The following is a 13,633-nucleotide window of genomic DNA, read 5'->3' on the forward strand; positions in this document are numbered from 1 at the left end:
CCTTTGTTAACAATCCATTGTTCACAACTTATTTTTTCATCTGATGTGTAAAGTGTGGCTCATGGGCTTTATGACTGGAGATTCCTTTACAGTTAGTTTTCAGAAGTTCCACTTTACTGAGGAATTGACATTTCCAGGCTTGCTTTTACTGCAGAACATTTAGCTATCTCTAATTGCTTTGTTGGGAAATATCAGTGATTCTCAAACTGACAAAAAATGTAAATCTGCAAAGTCAAGAGGTCTGAAATGTCTAGTAATGTAAGAGCTTTGAAACATTCAGATCAAGAAATTCAGGAGCTAACAGTGTGTTTTGTGACTTGAGTTATGTGGTACTTTCAGACAACAAATCCCTCCAGATCACATAGGATTACACATTATGAAACGTTTGGACACCTCTGCATTCTTGTGCATGCTTATTACACTATTTTGGTTAGAGTCAGAGAGAATAGTAAGGTGATAGCCTCCATTATTTGAGGAGGAGAAATTCTTTAGAGGACCAGCAACTTGGCCATATCGTTGAGATTTTAAGGTAATGACGCACATGTTGGCCATCAGGCCTTTGTGAACAACAAATCATAGATAGGGAATTGGAATATTTATCAAAATACTGCATTGGTCCAAAGGCACAGAGACCAAGGTGGAAGTCATGCAGGAAAGAAATAATCAGGCAAGGCAAGCACATAGGAATAATAAGGAGGACAGTACAAAGGCTTGGGGAAGCGGGACAGCACATATGCCCGAAAAAGAGAGCACACAGCCTCAACATTTGGATAGTTCACAGACTTTAGAAATAGGCAAAAGCTTTCACTTTTAATAGATGAGACCATAGCCTGGAAGACTGTGCTTTCTGTTGTGGGGTGATGATTCTTAGGTGTCCCTTTTCCATTATTCAATGTATGACTTTATTAACGGCAAACTCTGATTCCAGCACCCCGTTTTCTAATTCCTGTACCCTTCTTATATATTAAGTTGAACAGTTTGGTTCAGAGCCGGAGGTGGAAACGTTTAGAAGGGTGTAATTAGAATGATTTTTCCTGGTAACAATAATTCTTTAGCCTGTCCTGCTTTGCTGCGAACAAGATTATGTGAAAAGATTATGAAAAACAACACATTTCTCTTCTCTAGACTAAAGCTGGTCACTCTTCCCCGGACATTTTCCTTGATCACACACTTAGAGACTAATGGGATGTATTTGACATCTCCTAAAAGCGTTTGGAGCTCAGTTTATCACCAAAGTAACTTCTTCAATTGAGCACTGCTGACATTCACCAAACTATTCAAATTATCTCAGCACAGATATTTGTTAGATATACTCTCAGAATATGAACCAAATAGTACATAGATACTGGAAGAAAAATAACTGTAATTCCTTTTCTTAAACAGATGGTGGATGAAATAAGCACAACAGGCTGGGTTGGAACGGTGAGTATTTCATGAATTAAGATGTATGTTTAATTAATATAATTTGATGTCAAGATGTCATGTTTATATATCCGGGTTTGGCGATGGCAATCTTTGTCAGATTTTTCAGGCTTTTCTGCATTGGGTGTTATTAAGACGTGGCCAATTCTTCATCCCCTTTCACGTCTAATTGGTTGTAACCATCAGTGGATGATTTAGTAGACTCTAAGTTGAGTGGGAATCCATCATTTCTAAAGAGGCAATGTTATGAAGGTTTAAGAGTTACATGCTGACAATAAAAGATGGACGCAGCCAGTAGGGAAGATATGAACGGAAGAGAATGGCAGTCTGAAAGCCACTTTCGCTCTCTCGTTTTATGGTTCTATCTCCTTCCCATTATCTGTGTATCTCAATTACTCCGCACCATCCTCTGCCTGTCTCTAGTCCTGTCTCTTAGGGTCTATTTTCTCTGTGCATGTTCCCAATATGTATCACTTTATAATGCTCATTCGCTAATATCAATTTCATACATTTCACTCCATCTCTATTTCAGTCCTTCTCTTCCATATAAACCCTGCTCTTTGCCAAATTCACTAATTCTCCGCTGATCATGTGCACGTTGTTTTGTAACAATCCAAGACCTCTGTAGCCATACTGTTTTTATCTAACAGTAGTTGACTTGCTCTTAACCTCAATAGTGTGGAAATGTTAACATGTATTATAGGGGACGAGGTGGAGAAATGACAGACAAAAAGTATAGGAAGTAAGAACTACTACATCCGTGGATACAGTCAACCATTTTGAGAAACACGGGGGTAAAAGAGCATGTTAGTACCTGTAGATATGTACATTCTTCGGTGGCCCCTTATGAAGTCTTCCTCAGGGTTCTGCAACCTGTGGCTCCCAGGATGTTATGGACTATAAATCCCATGAACCCTCACCACTGACTATGCTAGTCAAGGCTGATGGGAGTTGTAGTCCAAAACATCTGGAGAGCCGAAGGTTGCAAGCCTTGTCCTGGATGACAAGTGGACTATACACCAGTGTTCAACAGAAATGTCCTGAAATCTGACCAAATATGTTTAGGTCTGTTGTGTGACATTTTGAATCTTCTGTAAACTCACTGCTTTTTGTTGCAATGATATCTCTGAGCTAAGCTACAAGACATTTGGGTAAACCATCATTCATGGAACTATCAGCAGCCACAGTGCAAGTATAACAGCAACGCGAACAGACCTGCCAACTGGTCTGATACATCAAATATAAGTTTGAAGGTAATAACACATATGGGTAGGGAATCTGCTTGATCCTAATCATATCTAGTGCAGCCATTCTAAACTGTGGGATCAATGTTTTGTCCCAACATGCATACAACAATACATTCAAAGTTATCTGCTCAAATCTTGTATGTACTACTATGCTTTATCCAATAGCTTCACTTCCTCAAATGGGGATATTAAAAGGACACTCAAATGCTATCTAATGACCTCATAATTAACGACACTCAAGAACAATGAATTGTCTTTTTTTGTTAAACTATTCTGAAGTCATTGCCTTATAGCATGTGGTTAAACATTGGTTGGCTACCTGTGGAAAAGGAAACAGCTTCAGAATTAGAAAATGGTTAAGGCATACATATTTGATAAAGAGATAAATCATTTGGGTATACTTATTGGTTAAATCACAACAGTTTTGTGGCATCCATGACAATAGTTCCAACCCACGGAGGCTCCAGCCTGTAAGTAGTGAGATGCCACACAGCGGCCAGGACACTAGTATGGTCGTTAGCACATACTGAATAAAGTACCTTACTTCAATTGCTGTATCTTATCTATTACTTAAATTGCAATGAGAGGCACCCCACCAAGTGCCTGACACGCCTAGAGAGCAGAGCCGGAGCTTCTGCAGTCCATCACACACTGGCAGGAATGTGGCAGATCCGGGAAGGAGCTGAGGCCAAATGTGGTGCCCGTCCGTCCGTCACATTGCAGCCCATGGCATCACAGTATGGCACCAAAGGGAGATGAGTGCTGCTACCTATTGCCAAGTTTCTGTCCACAAACAAGCTCTGCTGCCGCTGTAAGCGAAGACATCAGTAAGCAGAACCAGTGATGAACATCCCAAGTGTCTGTGGCACAGTCATTATTGAAGGACTCAAGGTAGAAAAGTTGGCTCAAATCATAGCAATGCCTGCAGGCATCGTAAAGTTCCATGCCAGGAGCAAGGACCCGTGCTTCACCAGTTCAAGCATCGTACCTCTACGCAGGAGAAAGGAGCTGCACCTGCAAGCGCGCACAATGTCTGACAATCTCTACAAGTGCCGAAATACAGAACAAACATACAGAAGAACAAACAGGTTAAGCCTGGCAATCATGAGAAGTACATAAATACAGAAAAATATTATAAGGATGCAGTAGCAGCAATATTGCCTTGCCAACAGCCATGTAGGGATGTAGGGATTGTTATACTATGCACACAACCATAGACAGGCCACATTGTTAATATACAGGAAGATTAGGTTTAGACAGAACCATCTGAACCAAGTCAAGGCACCCATAGGAGGGGTGATGGGGGTTGCCCATGAGTCACTATAGAGAAACAGAGCATTCCACCTCGAAACAGAGCATTCCACCTCACATAATATTTATTTCAACCCCTGGTGACCGATCTATGCAATGCAAGAGTTGGAAAACATAATTTAAGAACTTTGCCTGTGCTGTATGTGGAGAGAGCGATGGGTTAGAATGAAACAATGTGTTCTTAATTCTTATTTTTTGCATTTTTATTGTTTAAAGTGTGGCCCTAGCTCGAGAGCAGCAGAGCGCTGTACAGAGTGTGGGTACCCAGCATTTGGCTACTGTCTTTTAACATTAGCACAGCACTGGGAGGTATGTGCATCAGTTTGTGTGTCCATTGGAATGAGTCCTTGGTCAGGTGTTGTTGAAAGAACCTTGCTTTGAGAGATTTGCGAAATTGGAGAATTGTGGGGCATTCCGAGCCGACACCGGGATCGAGTTCCAGAGGGTGGGTGCTTAATGCACTACCTACTTACCACAGGCCATTCACAGTTTGAAAGGCTACATGATCTCCCTCTAAGGAAGTGGAATGCTTTTATGCATACAAGAAATGTCTAAAGAAATCAGACACGTGCCATGAGACTAAACTCAGCACAATCCTTGAATGGTACCACTTTTCCAGGAGGGTCCAAGCAGAAGCATAGACTCTGGAAAAATACATCACTGTGCTCAAAGTGTTAGCTAGAACATGCAACGTTGGCAACCAACCCCGGCCCACATCGAAGTACACTGGCTCCTGCTTCAAGCACATATAATCTTCTGATCCTGCTGCATCATCTACAAGGCTGTCACATTGAATCAAACAGGCTCCCTCACTGACAAACTCAAGATCTCAGAGGCCTACAGTCTGCCAGAAGTAAGGACGTGTGCAGACCTCAACTCCGCCAGTACAGGAAGGAAAGAACAAGAAGGCAGGCCTTCTTTGTCTGCAATCCAAAACTCTAGATCATCCTATCCAACATCACCAGACTCTTCCCCCTTGCATCAACATTTCAGAAATGAACTCAAGACCCTCTTCCTAAAGGTAAGACTCTTTCCTAATGCCTATGTCCATACACCCTCCTCTACCCAACACACTGAGTCTGGGTGATCGCTCACCCCTGAAACTCCTCTGGTTGCTTGTAGATTCTTGCTACCAAATTGTCACCCCGTCCCCTCCCCATTGTTACCTCTTCACTCCCTTTGTATCTCTGCTTCCGCTACGATGTCCTTTCCCCTATGATGTTTAAAGTGCACACTTGATTCCTGAAGCTAGGTTTGCACTCAATAAATACCCTAAAATTAATAATAACAAAAATAAGAATAATAATAACCATGGGATCTTGTTCGAGTGTAGTGGCAGCAAAGTGGGAGTGCAACTCTAGTTAATGGTGATGTAACCCTCGTTGACGTTCCCTGTGTAGCCAAAGAGTAGGTCTAAGTGTGTGAAGGCACTTGTGAAAATACACCAGAGTGACCACTAGCCAACAATCCAACACAAATGAAGCAAAAATTGTTCATGTGCAACTTGTGCCAAAAGGAAGGCACAGAATGGGTCCTCTGTTGTGTCTCTGCAGAGGGACATTTATGAAAACTCCACAATCCAGATCAAACTAACACCTAATAGAATGCTTTGACCAAGGATACATTATAAGGTGTTTAACATGTGAAAGAACCTACCACATGCCAAACAGTCCCAAGTGTCCAGCAGTCTGAATGATTTGCGTGAGATGCAGCTGCAAAGGGTGCATGGCACAATCCTGTAAATTAAGGGGTCACACTAATATTTTTGATGAACTATGTGAAGAGATGAAGAAAACTGTCTTCACCTTGGATGACTGCTGAGGAACTATGTGGTTGAAAAGCCAACATATTAGTAAATGGGAAACCAGTGGACAAGATGATTGATTCAGGAGACGAGTACACACTCCCATCCAAATGAATATGCAGTGGCATATTTAGACAGTGTTCTCTGCAGAGGCTAACTATCAAAAACATGTGGCCCATGCAGGTGAGTGCATTGAATTTCTGGGACAGTTCAATAATTAGTTGATTTTTAAAAACAGAATAGTTGAATGAAAAATATGTGGCTATATATGGTGCTTGCCACGATTCTTCAGCTGGGATTGTCAGAATAAAACTGGAAATGTGGCGTAACCCCAATGCTGAAGAAGTAGTCATAAGCTATGGTGATGACATATATTCAGAAAAGGAGTTGTTAGATGCTTGAGAGGTTTTGCTAATTCCAACAGACATAATGGAGTTACTCCAGTGGTGCTTAAAGTACAAAATATATACCATGAGGGAAGATGAAAAAGAGAAGACTACACATCAAGAAACGCAAGGAATCATTGAAAGTTCGGAAGCAGCAGAAACACTGGCATTCTAGTATCTGGAAAAGACAGAAACTACATGACTTATAATTTTAAAAGTTTGAGTCTGAGTCTGGTAGGAAACGCACCAAAGAAAAATGCAAAATCAAATATGATGATATTCAAAACATGGGGACGCCATATCCAACAAGGCAATACTGACCAGGAAAGGCATTGTCAACTCATTCAACACACAAAAATGTAGGGCTCAGGATAGAGAGAGGATATCCCGGGGACTATCTCACTATACACAGAAAAGCAAACCCCCTCTCTGTAAGCACCAGATGAAACAATCACACAAGACAATGTTCAATTAATCAATTGTATTAAAAAAATAGATATGTTGTCTTTATTATTTCATGAATGATTGTCAGTTATGGTTAAAAAACGATACAAAATCTATAAATGAACAATGAAAAATGAAAAAAGTGATGAAATCCATGATTTCCACCAATGGTGTGGTGCCACTTAGCCATAGGGTTCTAGCACACATTTATACAATAACAACAATTCAAACAATAAATACACTGTAACTTAGACCCAACGTGTATATCAATAAATCAAATAAACCATCTACATTACAAACAACTATATATATAGACAACATGATGGGTATTCAAAATACCCATCAACTCACCAAAAAGTGACTACGTGAAAATACCGAAAACATGCATCTAAATACCAAATGCCAATATTCAGAAATGTTTAGCAGCATAAAGGTCCATGTACTGCTGCTTCTTTTACCCCAACATGTTTCTGTTCATTCAAGTTGGAACATGCCACAGGGGGATTTTAGTTTTGTTGACCTTTGAGAACCATCTACAGGGTGGTGTAAGGAACGACATACTGATGTGCTTGCTAATGGCAGAGGAGAAACATCTCCAATAAATGTATACATAAAAGATGGCTGTGTTTAATTCGGCTGCAAGTTGATTTATAAACAATTCATTAAATGCCTATGGGGCTCAAATGGAAATGGGATCACCCGATTCCGGCACCCGTGAAAGGGCAATTACTGGGTCGGGTGGGGCCGGAATACCCCGGTAATAGCCCATTCGTGGGTGCGAGACATTCTTTCAAGTTTGAGGTGGACTTGCCGGTTTTTCCGGCAAGGCTACCTCCAACCTTGTAATGAGCCCCAATGTGTGGACAACAGTGACTGCCTTAAATTGTATGAGACAGGGAGCCAATGCAGTGCTTGTCTGCTGAGAGATGTATGTTCTCATATTGATATCCCTTTAATAATTCATATGGCATTGGTTTGTATGACTTGAAGCTTTTTCAGGCATTTCTTGTTTGTGCCAATCGGAAGGGCATTGCAATGGTGAAGTCTGGCAGAATAATAGCACATGCTATGGATACACAATTGACAATTGACAATTTCTCAGAGAGAAATTGACAAATATTTTTGAGCAACCATAGATAGTATTTGCAGTTTCTGGTGATCTGGTTGACATGGGATTCGGCACTCAGGGAGGATTGAAGGTAGGTGCCAAGTACTTTAACTTTACCTTATACAGGAACGTTGCAGCCATGGATTGAAAAGGACTGGAAGTTAGGCTTCAATGTGGCCCCAGTTAGAGATGACATGAAAGTCAGTAGTTCAGTTTCTCCTCCATTAAGGCACATCCAGTTGTCAGTCATCCATGACTCAATCATACTGTTAGTGCGTTCGAGGTTTGCTGTATCAAGTTCGTAGTCCCCAGTAATCTCCAAGACCAGCTGGGTATCATCAGTATAGTTAATGAAAAACACCTGCATATCCTCCAAGAGGCTACAAAGGGGTCTGGCATATAGATTGAAGAGAACAGGGATATGCAAGCCCCCTGAGGCACACCACAGTCAGTAGGGGCTGGGACGAAGGCGGTCTCCCCCCAGCAAACTCTGGACATCTGACAGGTCAGAAAAGACTGGACCCACTTAGAGATTTCCTCTGCACAGTGACCTATATCACTCCGAGAATGGAAGAGGCGCTCATGATCCAGGAAGTCGAATGCTGCCAACAGTCCAGTCTTTCCCTTATCCATGATTTCCAGCAAATGCATCTGGAGATAAAAGAGGGCGATTTCAGTGCTGTGGGATAGTCTAAACTCAGACTGCCTATGGTGTAGGGCACCTGTGGTTTCCACAGAGGCTTGAAGTTGTAATGTATCCACTGTATCCAGAACTTTTAGAAGGAAATTACAATTAGTCATAGGTCTTAGATTATTTGTGTTGTTCGGGTCTAACCCATTTCTTTCTTACCAAAGGGGACACTGTGACATTCTTAATAGTTTCAGGAACCAAGTTGTCATGGAACAGCTAGTTGAAAAGCTTAGCCAGGAAGGGGGCAAAGACTTCTTTGTTGTCCAAGAACATTTTGGGCGGTAAGGTATTACCTGAACAGGCTGAGGGGTGCATAGTGGCCAATATATTCCTCATATTTGGGGTGCAGATGGTGAACAATTTTAATTTGGGCTGATCTTTGAATATGGGTAGTGTAAGTATTGGGAGTTTATTAGGTCTACTCTCAGCAAGATATTTTTTCCTAAAGGCCAACTGAGTTTTTGTACATTCCTGTTTTGTGGGCACGAATGAGACTAACTGTGCTTTAGGTTTTTCTGAGCGCTTTTGAATCTCAAATAGATTTTTTAAATGTTATTGGCTTCATCGATCTGTTTATTGTAAAATTTCTCTTTAGTGTCAATGATAACGGATTTGTTTGATTCTGTAATATTTTCGGTGTGATTTTATCATCGTAGGAGGGGCTTTTTAGCCACCAAGTTTCCGCTTTCCTTTTATCTTTTTTCAGTAGTCTAAGCTCTTGAGTGCGCCATTTTTGGCATCCAACATTTTCCCTTACTGATTTGTTCTTCAGTGGGGCCAGTTCATCTAACAAATTTCCCAAACAGTAGTTGTAGGTGTTAACAAAGGTGTCTGCAGAGTCGAGTGCAGATGTAGTAGACATCATTGTGGTAAGGCATTTCTGAAGATCCGAGGCCTGAACTTTTTTGAGGTTACAACTAATTACTGTTTTGAATGGGTTGTTGACCTTCGTGGCAGGAGCTGGCAGTTGAATATGGAAGTCTATCAGGTAATGGTCAGACCATATGCAAGGTGTTGCATTCTTGATGTTCACAACCAGCTTTCTTATCTTGCTACAACCCAATCTAGGGTGTTACCTTTTGCTGTCCTAGGGTCACTATTGACTATGTGGTAATCAATGTTATTGAGGCCTGTTTCTAGGGCAATGGTCTCCTTGTCGATGGTATTGCTACATCATCGATTTAGATCACCTAGGAAATGTGTGGTATTGTTTGGCCCATGAAGGCCAGAAAGCAGTTGGCTTATTTCCCCGTTAAAGGTGGGCCTCTCAGAAGGAGGCCGATATAGCAATAATAAATTCACAACAGTGTGTTGGTGTGATCTTTAAATGAAGGATTTCACATTTATGACACTGGCTGGAAGTTTTGAAAAATGTGAGATTGTTTTTGGCAATAATTGCTACACCACCCCCATGACTCTTTTCTTGATTTTGGCAAAAGATGGCATATCCTTTAAGAGTGGCCATGGCAATCATTGCGACACTGGCCTCAGTGATCCATATATCAGTTAGGCATAGTACACAGAGGTCTATGTTGATGATGTAATCATGGAAGTTGAGAGCATTTATATTAAGGGGTCTTGTGTTCAATAGTGCTTGTTTGAGCATCCCTTTTGCCATGAGATCTAGGGGTTTGTCCTTATTAGCTTTGTTGTTAGGCTTTGGGTCATGAGCAGAAGGATAATGACTTTGAGCACTGGTATCACTAATTTCATTTGTACAGGAGGATGGGAAAAGTACAGTTTGGTTGTCATGCCTGGTGGTAGGACGATTTAATTTAGGCTCATTAGAGTTACTGATATGGGAGGATGACATTAGGTCGTTATGTCTCAAATTGTCCTACTTTCCAACATATACAGCCTGCATCATAGCCCGGGGCTGTCTTGGGAGACATGATAACAGGTTCCAGAACTTGATCTTGGAGAGATTCAGCTCTTTCATCGGGAACAGTTGCAGTTCCCATCTCTGATGGGGCACCAATCTCAGGCTGTTCGAGTTGCAAAAGAAGAGCAGGTAGGGGGCTAGAACTCTATAGCTACGGGGAAGGCTCATCAGGTTTAAGCTGGAGGTATCGATTTATTATCGCTAGCCGATTTGCTTTCTGGGTTGGTAATGAAAGATTCGGGTTCTTGGGGTGAACCAAAGTGCCAGCAGTAAGGGTTGTTAGTTGACCGTTTGCTAGCAAAGTGGGAGCACTATGCAAGGTTACTTTCTCTAAAGAGCTATGAGAAAAATGGGGAAGAATGGCCTGATAATGACAGGCGCCTGGTTGCAACCGTAGTTCAATGGCTGAGACAGAATATGTACAAGCAAGCAAGTTACGCCACAAGCAGAGTAGATTGCAATGGTCTGTCCAAAACGTACTTGCTATTATAGAGCACAACCGCATACTAAAGCCATAGTGCTGTGTCCCGGCACGAACCGGCGAAAACTAGCTAGTTGCTGATGCGCCGTCGCTTTTGCACCTGGTCACCAGTTAAAAGTACTTGGAAATGATGCTCTGGCTGCTGGGAAATGTGGTTTCCCGCCGGGACAGCATTTTCAAGGCACAAGAAAGTGCAACAAATGAACGGCGCGAACCACAGAGCTAAATGGGGCCCTTTTTAATCAGAGACTTTATCAAAATGCAATCAGGTGCAAGATGGATTTAAGCACAGGTAATATAATGTTATGCATGAAAAACACTACAGTTCTCTATAGCTACGAATAATTCAATTCTAGGTGAAAATAATTCAAATCTAGGTGAGACGTGCCTGCAGTCTGACAAACACAGTATTAAAATATGGACTTTGCGTATAAATCAAAGTAATTAAACAGCAGCAACCGTTTAATACAGTGACAACGACCAGTTAGTTGCTGGTGCACCCTATATAATATATATCCTTTGTGGAGGCACTTAAAAAACGCACTTGTTCACCCTGCGGTAGGTCCGGCTTGCAAATGAAGATTACTTATGGGAAAGGAAAGTGTGTGTTCCTGGGAACATTTTATAAAAGAAACGTGCTGTCATGTGACTCGCTGTGAAAAAGGTAGGCCCATTTGTGAGAGTAACTTGGAGTGGATACTGTGCTTGATCAATGTATACAAGTGGTGCGTGAAACCCCTGCAGTTGTTGTTAGCAGTTTGTTGTCTCAGCCCTGATATGACAGGAGAGATATCAACATTATTGTCTTTATTTATTAGCATTTAGAGAGCGCGCAGCAGCCCTTAGGCATCGTGGCACTTGTTACAGAGGTGATACATGCTGGTTACACATATACAAGACAGATGATTTAGAGTTAAACAGGTTGTGTGTGAAAGACAGGACTTGGTTACATGTTCCTTGTGCAATTCACAGCGTGAGCATAAACATAGCTTAGTTACAGTGCAGGATGTGGCAAGGGGGTCACGCGAGAGCTAGTTGAACAGGGTAGTTTTGAGAGTTTTGCGAAAGGTAGAGAGTTAGGGTTCAGCTCTGAGGGCATTGGGTAGTGCGTTCCAGAGTTTGGGAGCAATGTATGGGAACCTAATGCTCCTGCTTTCATTCTTTTGATGGGAGGGACGCTGAGTTGGTTGGCGCAGTACCTTATTTTATGGCGTGTGGCCGGGTCTCTTGTAATGGTGTCTGCCAGGTATGAAGGAGCAGTGACATTAATGCATTTCTGCGTCATGGTGAGTATCTTAAAGTTGATCCTATCTTTGACTGGGGGCCAGTGGGCTGCGCGTCTAGCCTGCGTGATGTGGTTCCTTTTAGGGATGCTGAGGGCGTTGTTTTGTACTGTTTGTAGTTTGTGGAGGTTAAGATTTGAGGTGCCTGCAAGGAGGGCGTTACAATAGTCTAGTTTCACTCCTATTGTGGCTCGGGCTATGGAAAGGCAGTTTTGGGTAGTTAGAAAAGGCTTTATGGCATTTAGGAGTTTGGTGGTGTGGGCGGATGCTGACACAATTGCGTTGACCTGTCGAGTCATCAAGAGTGTCGAGTCAGGATAGACTCCTAGTGTTTTGACAGTGTTGGAGACAGGTATGATGGAGTTGTCAATGGTGAAGTTTTCATATTTTGGATCCAATTTGGGTAGTATTTCCCTGGGGCCTAGGAGGATAATCTCGGTTTTATCCCCATTTAAGCAGATTCCATTGGCTGCCATCCATGTTTGAATGCTAGTGTAGATTTGAAGGAGGGATGTTGCATCCTGATCATAGGAGCCAGTGAGGTGGAGAAGTACTTGTGTGTCGTCGGCATAGTTTGTGTAGGCTATGCCGAACAAGTCAAGTTTGTCGAAGAGAGGTTTCGTAAAAAGATTGTAACGGGTAGGTGCCGTGCATGAACCCTGTGGCACTCCGCAATGGATGGTGGTGGGGGAGCATTTGCCTGATCGGAGTACACTTTCATGGCTCTGCCTTCTAGAAATTAGGTTATCCATGAGGTGGCTGTAATCGAGAATTGGGCTGTGTTTGAGGGATGGGAAGTCAGGATCTTGTGATCAACCAGATCAAACACGGCGGTGAGATCTAGGAGTAACAGTAATGCAGGTTTGCCTTTGTCCATTATTTTGGTGGTTTGGTTTTTTACATCGAGAAGGGCAGTTTCTGTGCCATGGCCTTTGCAAAAGCCTGATTGTCTTTTCCCTAATATGACGTTAGTTTCGAGGTAGAGATGGATTTGGGAGTGGGTGGCTTTATCCAGAAGGAAGGGAACTGTGGTGATTGGACGGTAGTTGTTGAGGCAGGCAGGGTCTAGGGACGGCTTCTTTAAGAGGGGGCGAACCCAAGCCTCTTTCAGGCTTCGTGGGACCGTGCCTGTAGAGAAGGAAGCATTGATGAATGCTGTGATGATAGGGGTCAGTGCATCAGAGCAATGCTTGATGATGGATGGAGGGCAGATGTCTCCTTTGCAAGTGGAGGGTGTGATATGGAGGAGCAGGTCTGCTACTTCAGAATCTTTGACTTCCCTGAATGAGAAGAGTGGGGTCTTGGGGGGAGGGGTAGAGGATGCAGCGGATGGTATATTGTCTTGCTTTTGTAGAGCTTTACGCTTTGACTGATTTTTTTCTTGGAGTAGATTGATTTTATTCAGAAGAGCCGCCTGAATGTTAGAACACCAGGCTTCACCTTTGACAATTTCTTCAGGACTGGAGGGAGGGGAGGGGAGATCTTTGAAGATTGTGAATATTTCTTGGGATGAAGAGTTGGCTGAGGCGATTCTGTGGTTAAAGGATTCAGATTTGGCTTTGAATATACCTTTC

At 42.4% G+C, this 13,633-nt stretch overlaps 1 protein-coding gene across 4 annotated transcripts in view; it reads left to right on the forward strand.

Annotated features, from left to right (window-relative positions):
• The window catches only part of DPP4 (dipeptidyl peptidase 4), a 992,858-nt gene that overhangs the window by 700,349 nt on the left and 278,876 nt on the right, over nt 1-13,633 (forward strand). For all 4 annotated transcript variants that reach the window (XM_069616324.1, XM_069616327.1, XM_069616325.1 and 1 more), the window contains one exon: nt 1,384-1,422. In XM_069616324.1, coding sequence (XP_069472425.1) covers nt 1,384-1,422 — 39 coding nt within the window. The remainder of the gene's footprint in view (nt 1-1,383; nt 1,423-13,633) is intronic.

This window comes from Ambystoma mexicanum, chromosome 9 (assembly GCF_040938575.1).
Source record: "Ambystoma mexicanum isolate Mex_15411 chromosome 9, UKY_AmexF1_1, whole genome shotgun sequence".
Lineage (NCBI taxonomy): Eukaryota > Metazoa > Chordata > Amphibia > Caudata > Ambystomatidae > Ambystoma > Ambystoma mexicanum.